At 40.9% G+C, this 14446-nt stretch overlaps 1 protein-coding gene across 1 annotated transcript in view; it reads right to left on the minus strand.

Moving 5' to 3' along the window:
• Positions 1-7039: 7039 nt before the first annotated feature.
• Positions 7040-14446, minus strand: part of RNF144B (ring finger protein 144B) — an 82580-nt gene continuing 75173 nt past the window's right edge. The window contains exons 5-7 of the mRNA XM_006860791.1: positions 13815-13962; positions 8456-8545; positions 7040-7180 (exon numbers count right to left, since the gene is read on the minus strand). Coding sequence (XP_006860853.1) covers positions 7040-7180; positions 8456-8545; positions 13815-13962 — 379 coding nt within the window. The remainder of the gene's footprint in view (positions 7181-8455; positions 8546-13814; positions 13963-14446) is intronic.

The following is a 14446-nucleotide window of genomic DNA, read 5'->3' on the forward strand; positions in this document are numbered from 1 at the left end:
TTGGTTCCACAGCAATCGTCTGGTTTTGGTTTATCAGTTGTATTCTTTAATGAACAGGGGCACCCCCCACTTCAAAAATATACTCTAAAAATAAGAGGATATGCTGTTGGTTTTCATGGCAAAGGAGATGGATTTGAGCTAACAATTGCTCTGAGTCTGGAATTTAAAAGGAAACTGTGACAATGTACTTGCATTCCTAGGGAAGAGCGAAGCATTTTGACAGTTGGAGGAAGTACCTTGGATTCAGCTGTAATTCTAGTTCCAAAATTAGCCAGTCAGATACATACCACCTAATTATTTCGTGAGTGAATCACCTTGCATTCCTGCCCTTCTCTAGCTGAACTGCAGGAGGGGCTGAGGTTCTTCTCAGTGGGAACCCATCAACCCAGGGCATGCAATCAAGACACACAAACGCAAGATCAGAATGATCATCAGAAATAGTAATTCTCTTACATACACCTCCACTGATGCAGACAACAGAGAAGTGTGTATTCTCTCGGAACCCGTACATCTGGGGGTGAAGGAAGGCTCAAAATTACTAATGAAAGTACTTCCAAGCAGTTAATCTGGGTATTAATCTTTAGTTGTGTAATGCTTGGCAGAACACTAACAGGAAATCTTTGCTTTCCTTATGAAAAGGATCTAATAATATTTGCTCCACTTACCCCACAGGATTCTTCTGGAAGATTCTTTAGCAAGTATATGCAAAATTAGATAGATGAAGGGTATTATCAATGCTTTTAATAAAGTATCTGAAGAAATGAATTTCTTTCTCTTTCAAAACTATGGAATTGGGTACTTGCTTTAGCGTCTTAAAAGATCAAGGTGTATTTTCTAACAAATGAAAATAAGTGAATTACAAAAAAAAAAAAAAGCCTAATTGTAATTCTTTTCCAAATGCACTAGATACATCATTTACATGAAAATAAGTTGGCTGGTGAGGGCATTGATTAAAATCACTGATGTATAAAAATGACTCATTCAATAATTCTTTGAGAATGCAAATTCAGTGTTCTCCAACAATGAGCACACTTTAAACATGAAATAATGTTGACATTCTAGGAGATGATTAAGAACATTAGGAAACCATAACACCATCAAAAATATTTTTAAATAATCTTACTGATTTCCTCACAAACGAGATAAGAAGGAAATTTAAATTATAAGCCAACTGTAAGCTGTTGTACTCAGGTATCATATTAACAGCATATGTTGTTGTAGTTAAATGACTTTGAGTTGGTTCCGACTCAGACTCATAGCAACCCTGAATAGGGTTTCTGAGGAGCAGCTGAGGAGCTTTAACTGCTAGCTCTATAGTTCAAACTGACCTTGTGATCCAGCACTTACCACAGTGCCACATCAGAATTCCCCTGAGCATCTGAGGAAGCTTCAAACCATTTGTGGGGAAATTCCATTATCTTTTAATTCCATGTTTTCATGAATTTTTTGAAGCCCCTTTTTTAATACTCAATAAAACACCATCAATAAATCCAGTATAGGAAAGCTTGCTTTTGCAAAGACTTACATCCAAGTTCTTAATCAACCTCTGGCACTCAACTTTTAGCTGAGTCCTGTCTAGAATACTAATCAAATGGAAATAACCTTATATTAACACTCTCTTGTAAAATCTTCCTTTAAATTTTTTAACAAGGAAATACATTCCTCTCTAAGAGACTCCTGGTGTGGTACTGTGGGTTAATGAGCCAGACTGCAAAGTCCTTTGAACTGCAAGGTCGGTGGTTCAAGCTCACCAGCTGCTCCTTGGAAACCCTATAACAGGGTTGCTATGGGTTGAAAAGACTCGACGGCACTTTAACAACAATGGATTCCTGGTGTGGCGCTGCAGGTTAATGCACTAAACCGCAAAGTTGGTTTGAACCACTAGGTCAGTGTTTCAAGCTCACCAGCACTCCTTGGAAACCCTATATAGGGTCTCTCTGGGTCACAACAACAACAACAAAATGGACTCCTAGAAAGTCCTGGTGTGGCGCTGTAGGATAAGCACTGGACCACAAGGTCAGTTTGAACTGTGAGATCCTCAGAAACCCTATGCTGTTGTCGTTAAGTGCCGTTAAGTCAGTTCTGACCCACAGCAAACCTGTATAGGGCTTCCAAGGAGCCGCTGTTGTTGTTGTTGTTGTTAAGTGCCTTCGAGTCGGTTCCGACCCATAGCGACCCTGTACAGGGTTTCCGAGGGTGTAAATCTTTACGGGAGTAGAAAGCCTCATCTTTCTCCCACGGAGCAGCTGGTAGTTTCAAACTGCTGACCTTATGGTTCGCAGCCCGATTCGTAACCACTACGCTACCAGAGCCGCTAGTGAGCTTGAATTGCTGACCTTAAGGTTCAAACCAACTTTGCAGACCAGCACATTAACCAACCAGGAAACCCTATACAGGGTCGCTGTTAGTGGAACTGACTCAATGACACTTAATAACAACAATAGAGTCCTGCTGTGGCTCTGCAGAATCACTGGACTGTGAACCACAAGGTTGGCAGTTCAAACCCAACAGCTGCTCCTCAGAAATCCTATATAGGGTCGCTATGAGTCAGAGTCTATTCAATAGCACTTAACAACAGACTTTCAGAAGGTTAGAACTGGCCTTGTTATCATTAAGTGCTGTTGAGTCGGTTCTGATTCATGGGTTGGTTAGTTGTGTGCCGTGGAGTCAGTTCCAACTCATAGCGACCCTGCATAGGGTTTCCAAGGCTGTAAATCTTTACGGGAGCAGAAAGCCTCATCTTTCTCCCGCAGAACAACTAGCAGTTTTGACCTGCTGACCTTGAGATTAGCAGTCCCACTAGTAACCACTAAGCTATCAGAGCTCCTTTATAGTGATCCTGTTTGTTTCTACAGAAACAATGGTTTTGACACTTGCCAACACTTTATAAGAACGACCAAAGATATCCATCAATATTGGAATTTTGTGGACAATGATCAGTTCCTGTGTACTGTCAGTGTGGAATGTCACACATACAACAAGAAAGTCTTCAAGGAATGGTGGCCTTGTACTTGCCCCATTTAAAAAACATGGCAGCAGGTGTTACTTCCGTTACTTCCTCACATTGTATTGCAGATTCGGGTAAATTTTACACACACGGAACTCAGGACTTAATAGTTATCTGGTAGTTCCTGGAGGACACTATGAACAGGACTAGAGAAATAAGCAGTACACCAAAATTTCGCACACTTGATTTTTGCTCCACATTTATTGGGACTAGACAAACTAAAACAGCTATTTTTCCTCCCAAAGAATTGGAAAAATAAAGTATAATTACAATTTCTTAAATACATAACAAAACTTCCCGAATCATGAGATGTAATAGTCTATATAGATCTCAACTGTGAGAACTTTATAAAATTTCATTCATCTAAGGCATTTCTGAAATTGTCCTTAAAGTTATACATATGTACAAGAGTCTCTATACATAAAGGCATCCATTCATAAACAGAAAAAGTCTTTTAGAAGCACAGTGTTGGGAAGGCTAAAGCAATACATGTTTAGACTGTGTGAGTTTTAAGGGAAAATTTGGGATTCAAATAAACAGTGATTTACATTCAAATAAACATGTGGATTTTCAAACACAGATTAAGATTTTTATGATGTACGCCATAAAAAAACTCACACTGTGACTTATTTATTTTTCAATGGCCTCTTACAAAATACAGATTTTTAAGTCCAGAGTAAACATTCATGGCATGAAAAGTAGGATGCCTAAGATTCCAAATCTGTTTCCATATAAGCTTTCCTTCTCACCTTTCACCTTCCTACCTAATAACAAAATTTGTCTGTTTTTCTGAGGGGGTGTCAGGCAACAAATAGATGTTATGTCATTACCTTCAATAGAGTTTCAGGATGGTGAGTGATTACATCTTGATTTTTTTGTTTCTATTTCAAATAGAAAAATATTTTTGCCACAACATGGAAACATCTAGACTAATATTTCCTCCTAGAATACAAAGAGAATTACTAGGCAAGGACAAAGCTGATAGAGGAAGGAGACAAGATTAAATTCCTCATTGGCCAATTATCCAGAATGAAAATATCTGCCTCTGTTATCAAAGCTGTCAGCTGTCGCCTAGTAAACAAAGTTGCTAGAACATCTTGAGTCTCACCCTTTGCTACAGCAGAGCTATGTTTGGGTTTAACCTACCAACAATCTCCTGTAGATTCAGAAAGCCTTACACAGGCCAATTCATCTAGCTATTGACAAAAGAAGTCACCACTTCCCCCTACCTCCACCCCCAGGCACTTTTCAACATTTTAAAAGTTAAATCCAGTCATTCAAATTCTGTTAGGCAAACAATTCTCCCTTCCCCTCAAAAGTAACTGATTCTGTTATAATACCTCTATGAGAAGTCAAGTTCCTTCGGTTTTGCCAAAGAAATATATATTTTCTTCCATCTTCACTACAAATCCAGGAACTCTACTTCTGCTAACAAAACATTTTAGGTTACTTGAAATCAGTCCCTGTTTAAAGAGTCTTTGTGGAACCAAGTACTGAAAAGTTAAATAATGGAGGAATACATTGTCAGTACTGACAACCTTTTTACAAAACTTCAATTTCAGATGAATTTCTATGATCCCCTGAGCAGTTATAAATGCCCTTTTAACCTAGAATGAGGCAGTTGGCTCTGTATATATACATATAAAAGCAACTTGACTACTCAAGTATATGAACAATTACATTAATATGAAATACATCAAATACATCGATAGAAGAGGAAAAGAAATGTTTAGTGCCTTGAAGAAAAGCAAAGATGCTTAATAATGACAAATTGTTAATAGATGATTTTAAATGCTTTTTGGTGGGTTGCCATTCTAAAGTTTTCCCTTAGTTCTCATCTATGCTCTATACAACCTGTAAATAAAATGTACATGATCAACAGATGTACATATCAAACATATACACGTGAACAAAAAAGTCTTTAAAATATACACATCCCCACTTAGAATGTTTTGTTGTCGTTGAGTGCCATTGAGTCAGTTCTGACCCATAGTGGCCCTGTATAGGGTTTCCGAGCGACTGGTGAGCTTGAACCACCGACCTTGCAGTTCAAACGGTTTTGCAGTCTGGTGCATTAACCTACAGCACCACACCAGGACTCTCCACTTAGTATGTTGTTTTTTGTTGTTATGTCCTGTGGAGTCGGTTCCAACTCATAGTGACCCTGTACAGGGTTTTCGAGGCTGTAAATCTTTACGGGAACACAAAGTCTCATCCTTCTCCCACAGAACAGCTGGTAGTTTCGAACTGCTGACCATGAGATTAGCAGCCCGATTCATAACCACTATGCTACCAGAGTTCCACTTCGTATACATTCTATTAAATAAGCAAAGCATCATTCTTTAATAATAGGTCTGATATAGCAGCAATTTAACACACTAGTTACCCAATCTCAAAGAATATCATAGGCGCTGATAGTTCCTGATATGGTACACTTGGCTTCAAGACAAGCTCTCCATCTACACTGAGTACAGTTATCCTAAAGCTCCACCCTGCATTGCTAATAATCCTGTTACCGGATTATTTATCTTTTGGAAACCCATTTAATTAAAAAGCTGATGAATGGCATAATTGGGAAAACAAGTCACAGTGAAGTGATTTAAAAAAGCCCACTCTCTTTAGGATCTATAAAGCGCTTACATTTTATTCCTTACCTACTTTATGTTGCTGCTTCATCAGTGCCTTGTCTGAACAGAAAGTACTCAGACTGATTCACTAGCAGCTGAAAGTGCACTATGAAATGATGCCAAGAATAGAAATGCTCTGAATTATTGGAAGATATGTAAATTTTTGATTATCAATTTTTTTTTTTTTAAAAAGGAAAGGTAATATGCTATTATACTATTTACTGTTTTAAAAGAGTTGTGTTTATGAGTTTATATATACCCTTGGATAAGTTATTAACTCAGAACTAAAATTCACATATATAATATGCAAAAAATGTCTAGGTGATTTATAATAAACCATGTTAGTCACAGAAGGAAGGTTAGAATGGCTTTTCAGTAAACATTTATATGTACTACTGGGGTTATCCATGCATGCCTACTGGATAGGAATTCTGGGATAGGCTGCAAATTATATGGCTTCTAGATGTATATGTACATGGACTTGAATATTTGCTCCTGGCATGTACTTTTAGATCCAATTTTAAACCTTTTTTAGTGTTACGAATACAGACTCTAAGAAAGGTCTGTTATTATCTATGGTGAAGCTTTGGAACCTGTCCTACCCTACCCACATTTCAGATAAAGCCATTGTCTAGCTACTGGTTGTTAAGAGTTGATCACCTTAGGAAAGTTCCACTTGCCAACTTTGGGACATTACATTGATCTCCACACTGCAACGCCTTCATTGGGAAGGGACAATGCTCTCTGCACAACAGCTTCTCCTTCCTGAAGCTGAGACCACACAAGGAGAAATCTATTGTGTGTCTGCCAAGTCACTGTGGGAACGCTGAGAACAGTACACCAAGTAGCCGGCAAAGGCGGAACCACCACATCTACCACTGAGATCAGCAGCCTACTTTATAGCTCCTACGAGCATCATCTCTTCAGCAGTCTTACCCTTCTCCTCCTACATGGAGTACCAACCCCCATCACGTTTCCATGGTGTTCAAATCAACACAGAACTGACGTCCGCTTCTCAGTTAGCATGTATGTTGCCAACTGTGACAACATATTTATTATATCGAATGTTCCTTCAAGCTCCTTAACTTTGGCTGGAAGTTCAACAGTCCAGTGGTATCCTGTAGGTGACTGAACAATGATGTCCTTGTTCCCCCTCAAAGCAATCCCCAAGCTTCCAGACGTGTTCCCTAGACGCAGTCTGGACTGGAGAACTTGGCTCTGTCTACACTGGAACACACGCTCCCTGGGCTTGTTGGCCTGCTCCAATGTTGAAGGCTGGCAGGACACAAGAGGCACTTCCAAAGTTTGTCAAGGATGAGGAGGTGAGTTCACTAAGTGGGGTGTCATCACTGTGCTGTTTCATAGAACCCAGATAGCCATAGCAAGTGAGCACGCGCAGAGAGCTTTAGGTTGTGGATGGGCCATGCTTTTTCTTCTTGCCCCGACAAGACTTGCAAACACAACAGATTATACAGGGGGAGGCCAGGAGCAGAAGGGGTGACGTGACCAAGGCAATGATGCCCAACCCCACAAGAATCCCCACCACCTGGAAATGTAGAAGAAAAACATATTTCAGCAGTTATATCTTCCTGTATGCATACTAGTGCGTACTATACCATATTGTTGTATGACAATGAGTTGATTCTGACTCATAGCGGCCCCTGTATGACACAGTAGAACTGCCCTGTAGCTTTCTAGGCTGAAATTTTTACAGGGGAAGATCAACAGGTCTTTTCTCTCATGGAACCACTGACCTTTTGCTTAGCAGCCAAGCATTTGACCATTCTGCCAACAGTGATCTTTTATTATACCAGACTCTGGCATATAAAAGCTCTAATTATGCAACCTTTCATCCAGTTCCCAGCAAAATTCTCAATTGGATACAAAGCAAGGTGAGAAGAGCAAATCCAAATTCTAACTCAGGCTCAAGTAAAATCATCACTTATTGGTATCAGTTGTCTCTCTACCTGGGTCTCTGCAATGGGATGTTAATGATGAGTACTAACATTGAATCTCCCTAAAGGAAGATGCCAACAGGCCCTGTAATAAATATGAAACACCATGAAAAAGGAACCAAGGCTCTCTTGTTGGACCTGCCGCGTAAACACACAATGGTGTATACAGAGAACTCAAAGCCCGCAGGTCTCAGAGGTGTTTGGAACACTGACTTTCATGGTTAATAGTAGAGTCATTTCAGCATATTTCCAGGAGGAAGGAAGTCCTCTGGACCTCTGTACCCAACTTGTCTTCCCAAAGTCTGTGCTTACCAGTTAACTTCAACAAGTAGTTCCATTACTTTTCCCTAGTCCTGCCCTGGTGCAGTGCTGTAGGATAAGCATTGGACCGCAAGGTTGGTTTGAACCATAAGGTCAATGGTTCAAGCCCACCAGCCGTTCCTCAGAAACTCTATACAGGATCGCTATGAATTGGAACCAACTTGAAGATACTTAAAAACAACAGCCCTGCCCTAGTGTGGTGCTGTATAATACTGTTGTTGTTAAGTGCCCTCAAGTTGGTTCTGACTCATAGCAACTCGGTGTAGGGTTTCCAAGGAGCAGCTGGTAGGTTTGAACTGCTGACCTTGTGGTTCGCAGTCTAATGCTGAGCCTACAGCACCACATGAGAAGTTCATGTATGATATTGAGGGCATTAGAATTATATTGATTGGCTATCTAAATTAATCATTAATTAAGTTGGGGCATAGAGTTAAAACTTGTTCTGGAAAAAAAAAATTCAGTCTAGCATCTTTTCTCTCAAGAGGTGGACTCTTGAACGTATCAGAAGTCTGGTTTCTTCCAAGCTCCCTTTAAGGTGAGGATACCTGTGTTCGGTTCCACATCACTGATGCTCTGGAGTGGCCCAGTTTGTTCCTACATGGTCCTTTGTCATAATGCCTGAGGAAAATGTCGTTCTGTAAAACAAAGAGTGAGATCTCAGTGAACACACAGTTCTGAAGGAGAGAGGGATTGATACCTCATGAGATGGTCACTAGATCATTAGATTAACTCACTGCAATCAGAGATGCTACTGCTGATTTCTGATTCCCTCTGGAAAGTCCAGGCCTGTAATGCTTAGAACGTAACTCAGTAGTTTTGTAAATCACCAAGTGAAAACAGATCACAATAAAGGAGGCTCCAGACAGATTCTAAAAGAGAGCTCTGACTTGTTCGCCTTAGGAAGGTAGCTCTAGCAGAGACGCAACACTGAATGCGGTGGTTAAGAGCAGGGTAGTGAAAAGGTTATTTGAATAAGTCAGGTGAAGAAATACCAACGGCTCTGATAGCGTAGTGGTTACAAATCGCAAGGTCAGCAGTTCGAAACTACCGGCTGTTCCGTGGGAGAAAGATGAGGCGTTCTGCTCTCGTAAAGATTTACAGCCTCAGAAACCCTGTACAGGGTCACTATGAGTCGGAACTGACTCCACAGCACATAACCACCACTACCACAAATATAGGAAAATACAGTCATGAGCTATTAAGAAGGCAAGTAATTAGATGAAGAAAACAGACTTTATTGGAAAGACAAATAACTATGGTTTGGAAACGTTAACTTTGAGAGATACTTGAGACATCGAAGTAGTATTGTTCAAAAGGCAGCTGACTGTATAGATTTAGAGTCTGGAAAAAATGGATTTGGGAATGATGGGTTGAAAGAAACCATAGAAGGGGATGAAACTGCCCAGATAGAAAGAGTGTAGTGTGAGAAGTAACAGAAACACTTCAAGAACTGGCTAAGAGTCTGGAAAGGAAACTAAGACATGGCCAGACAGGTAGAAGGGAGACCAGAAGAGAGGGTTATCACTGAAAAAGAGGTGAGTGAGTCAAGTGATCAAGGGGTCAAAGGTAGCAGAGAGACAAAGATGAAAGCATCTACTGGATTCTACCAATAAGAAATCACTTGAAACCTCGGAATGAATACAGAAGAGGTATGACTCTGTGACAGAGTTCATTGCTAGCAGAATAAATGGATGTTATTAACATCAACAGTAAGAGGGGGTTATGCTATTTTGAAGCTTGGCTTCTAGAGGAAGGAGAGACATCTGGAAAGATGTAAAGGTTCCCTGGGTGGCTCAAATGGTTAAGCACTGGTCAAAAGTTGGACAGTTTGAAACCACTCAGAGATGACTTTTTCCCATAAGGTCACAGTCGTGAAAACCCTACAGAGCAGTCTACTCTATGGAGTCGTCATGTGCCAGGAATGGATGCAGCAGCAGCAACAAGGGAAAGAGGCAGGCTCCAGAAAAGGTTCTCTCATTTTTAAATGACACAAACTGGAGGGAGTGGATATATTGTGAAGTGGGGAGCTGAAGTTGAAGTCACAGGAGGAAAAAGAGATAGAGGATTTCTGGTGTAGCGCTGGACTAAGCACAGGACTGCTAACTGAAAGCTCCTCAGAAACCCTATACAGGCCGTTATGAGTCAGAACTGACTCGATGGCACTTACCAACAGGAGACAAATCCTTGAGGATATAACTGTAAGTGGAATCCTAAAGCAGATTTAGAATCTTTCCTCCTCTGAAATGATAGGAATGAGAATCAAGCTAGGATATCACCACCACACAAAATCCCAAACCAGTGTTTGGTCTCTGCCTCAGGTTTGGAATTTGAATAGTCACCCTTCTCTTGGCCCATGCTGTACAACTTTCCTATAAACACCGATAACCATCACCATCTGATTTACAACACTTCTCTAGAGAAACATAGTTAGTAATGTGCCAATTGCCCTGGGCCAAAGCAAAGACAACAGTCTCAAAAAAAAAAAAAAAAAAAAAAGGATGGGGGGTGGGGCAGAACAAGATGCTTCAACATCTGAAGTCTGTGTATCCAGCCACTGAACATCTGTACCACTTCACTGCAAGTTCCAGGACAATCTTTCTTCACAATGCCATACTCCAAACATATTTCAGTAAAAGAATGGAAAGATTTGATGCACATGCTTACTTCCTTACACTTCTGCCTCCTGTTATTGATGTTAAGTGCCTTGGAGTCGATTCCAACTCATAGTGACCCTGTGTAGGGTTTCCAAGGCTTTTTTAAATCTTTGTGGGAGCAGAAAACCTCACCCTGCCTCAGAGCAGCTGGTGGACTCAAACCGCAGATCTTGTGGTTCACAGTCCTGTACTTATCCTATGGAGTTACCACACTCCTAGAGAGAACCTAATGGACCAGGCTTCTGTCCATCAACCTAATTAGTATTCTGGTTAAATCTGAAGTTAAAGAAAACGAGAGTGAGACTGTTGTTAATTATGAAGCAAGATGGTTATAAAGATGTTCACTCAGATTTCACTCATTTGGAATGATGGGAGGTCTCAAATATCAGACAACTGTAATTCAAGCGGAGTCCTGGAATCCTGGTGTGGCACCATAGGATAAGCACTGGGCTGCTAACCTTAAAGTTGGCAGTTCAAACCCACCAGCTGCTCTCTGGAAACCTTATACAGGGTTGTCATTAGTCGGAACCAACTTGACTGGACTTAACACACACACACACATAATAATTCAAGGTGTTATGATAAATCCAACTTTTAAAGTTATATTTCAAGCCAAACGGCTAAGTTGCTGGCATCATTAAAATGGTATTTTCCTCTATCAAATTCATGTCTCATCTCAAAACACTGGATGAAGCTGATTAAGATTCTTATGACTTATCTAATTTTCAGTTAAAAAAAAACAAAAACCCAGGCACCATGCATGAACCATGTGGTCTGTGTGTTCATGGAGCATGTATGATAGTGAAGCATTCTACAAATCACTTGTGGAATTGACGTCAGCTAGACAATTAGAAGGAAAAGCTGAGAATGGACGGGCAGATCAACCATGACTGAGGGCTTGCACTAATAATAGACATACTGAATAGGTCAAATTTGAAGGGAAAAGAAGGCAATCTTTATAAACAACTTACCCTCATGCATTCCTTAAAACACTGGGATTGAAATAATTCCACCAATCCTTCACTCTATCTGTAAACTCTGAGGTTACCACCAGCCCTGACATATGACTGAATGCAATAGCAACTGAGTTTGAAGAGACATGATCCATGAATGGTTAGGGAAAATAATCATTAGGCCAGGCCCCATTGACTAGGAAGGGGACACTGATACATGGCACCAATACCACTGCCATGCCAATGAAAGAACTTGAAAGCTATTTAAGACACATCTTTGAGGTTTTTTGTTTTAATTCATAAAGGAAATTAAATGAATTATGGTAACCAGAGACATTCACGCAGTAATCTCTGGAACTGTGGCTATGATGTCACTTCACGTGATGGAAGGGACGAGGTAGAAGTGATTCCGTCAAGGACCCTGGGATGATATTATTTAGCCTAGATCGACCTGGTGTCACAGTCTAATCATAAGGGTCCTTAAAAGCAGAGAACCTTCCCCAGGGATGATCAGAGAGCAATGTGAAGATAGAAGAAATGCCAGAGAGATAAGGCTGTGCTGCTGCGACAAAGGGGGAAGTGGTCAAAAGCCTTAGATGTTGGAAGAGAAATCAGAATCTCCCCCTAGGCTTCCAGCAGGGAAAACAGGCCTGCCTTGAGACCCTTGTCTGATTTCTAATCTACAGAGTAATTGCATAAGAAGTGTGGTTTTAAGTCCCTTAAATTTTAGTCATTTGTTGGAGAAGCAACAGAAATCAAATACATGCAGAGTCCTTTACATAATAAAGTAAGACAATACCCAAGGTGCAGGAAATGTTCCTAACCCAACAATTTGCTAAGGTGACAGACCTAAGATCATCAAGGAAAGGTTTGAGTGATACCTAAAGAAACAGGCTTGGGAAATCTAGACCACAGTAGATGGTCCTGGATAGAGTGGGAGGAAAACGTGGAACAAAACAAAATCATAAAAACAAAGGGTAGGTTTACTGGTCAAACACAGACTAGTGGTGCCCCTCAGAATATGGTCTTTAGTCATCCTTCAAGACTGGCAACGAACTCATCCTCAAGGCTCAGTTTTCAGCCAAACAACAGACAGGTCTATAAGCGGAGGTACACCCACCTTAGCATAATCAACCATTGGAGATCACATGGGCAGCATTTGCCCAATGATAAAATTCAGGGTGCTGCAAACAGGAAACACGAGGAGGAAATGGAATGAGTGATATGAACTGCAGTCAATGAGCTGAAACATAGTGTAATGAATTATTGACTGGAACATTGATCTGCTCTATGAGAAGGAAAACGTGGCATCAAGATTGGAGGAAGACTCATTTACCACCTGCGATATGCAGAAGATACAACCTTGCTTGCTGAAAGTGAAGAGGACTTAAAATATTTACTGATGAAGATCAAAGAGTATAGCCTTCGGTATGGATTACATCTCAATGTAAAGAAAGCAAAAATTCTCACTACTGGACCAATAAACAACATTCTTATCAACAGAGAAAAGATTGATGTTGTCAAGGACTTCATTCTTCTTGGGTCAACTATCAACACTCATGGAAGCAACAGTCAAGAGATCAGACGACTTACTGCATTAGGCAAATCTGCTGCACAAGACCTTTTTAAAGTGTTGAAGAGCAAAGATGTCAGCTTGAGGACTAAGGCGTGCCTGACCCAAGCCATGGTATTTTCTATAACTTCACATGCATGTAAAAGTTGGACAGTGAATAAGGAAGACCATACAAGAATTGATGCTTTTGAGTTATGGTGTTGGAGGAGAATACTGAAAGTGCCATGGGCTGCCAAAAGAACCAATAGATCCGTTTTGGAAGAAGTGCAGCCAGAGTGCTCCTTGGAGGCCAAGATGGCCAAACTTCGTCTCTCATATACTAGACATATTGTCGTGAGGAATCAGTCCCTGGAGAAGGATATTATGTTTGTTAAGGTGGAGGGTCAGAGAAAAAGAGGAAGACCTCCAGCGAGATGGATTGGCAAAGTGGCAGCATCAATGGGCTCAAGTGTGGCAACAATAGTGAGGTTGGCCCAGGATTGGGCAGTGTTTCATTCTGTAGTGCATAAGGTCACTGTAAGTCGGTACCGACTCGATGGCACCTAACAACAACAAGAAGCCTTCACTCAGTTTACAATAAAAAGAAAAAAATACCTAACATGAATAGTAAAACAGAAAATAGATTCCTTTCACAGGACAGGTAGACTCAATAATTTTAAGGAAAGCCTGACAGATACTGGCTGTTGTTCAGACCAGCCTAGAGCTTTCTGCTGGTGGAACTTACGTCCAGGTTCTGGAGACAGTACCAGCAAAACGTGTGCTTGCAGTTCTTACACATCATCTGAGCACAGCCTTCGTTGCGTTCGATATAAACCCGGCAAACAGGGCACTGTTTAATGGGGGCTTCCACGTCTGCTGTCCCAAAGAGGACCCTAGAAACCAAATGGATGAGAAATCGTGAGAATGGTATCGGGAATGTGGAATGCTACCTAATAAAGAAGCAAGAACCACGAGGACACACATGAAACGATGCTGTGAACATCATAATTCAATTATAGCCCTTCTAGAATGGTCCCACTGAACTGCAAGGTTGGTTTGAACCACAAGGTCAGCGGTTCAAACTCACCAGCCACTCCTTGGAAACCCTATACAGGGATGTTGGCTTAGATCTGACTCAACGGTACTTACCAGCAGCCATAGAAAGGTCCCAGGGAGTGCAGTGGCTTCTAACAATAAGCACCAGACTATGAATAACAAGGTCTGCAGTGCAAGGCTGCCAGCCACTCCCACTCGGTGGGAGAAAGATGAGACTTTCTGCTTCCTCAAAGATTTAAAAGCCTCAGAAACCTTATATCAGGTTGCTGTGAGTCAAAGCCAACTCAATGGCACTTAACAACAAAAAGGTCCCAAAGAACC

Source organism: Chrysochloris asiatica, unplaced genomic scaffold, assembly GCF_000296735.1.
Source record: "Chrysochloris asiatica unplaced genomic scaffold, ChrAsi1.0 scaffold00040, whole genome shotgun sequence".
NCBI lineage: Eukaryota > Metazoa > Chordata > Mammalia > Afrosoricida > Chrysochloridae > Chrysochloris > Chrysochloris asiatica.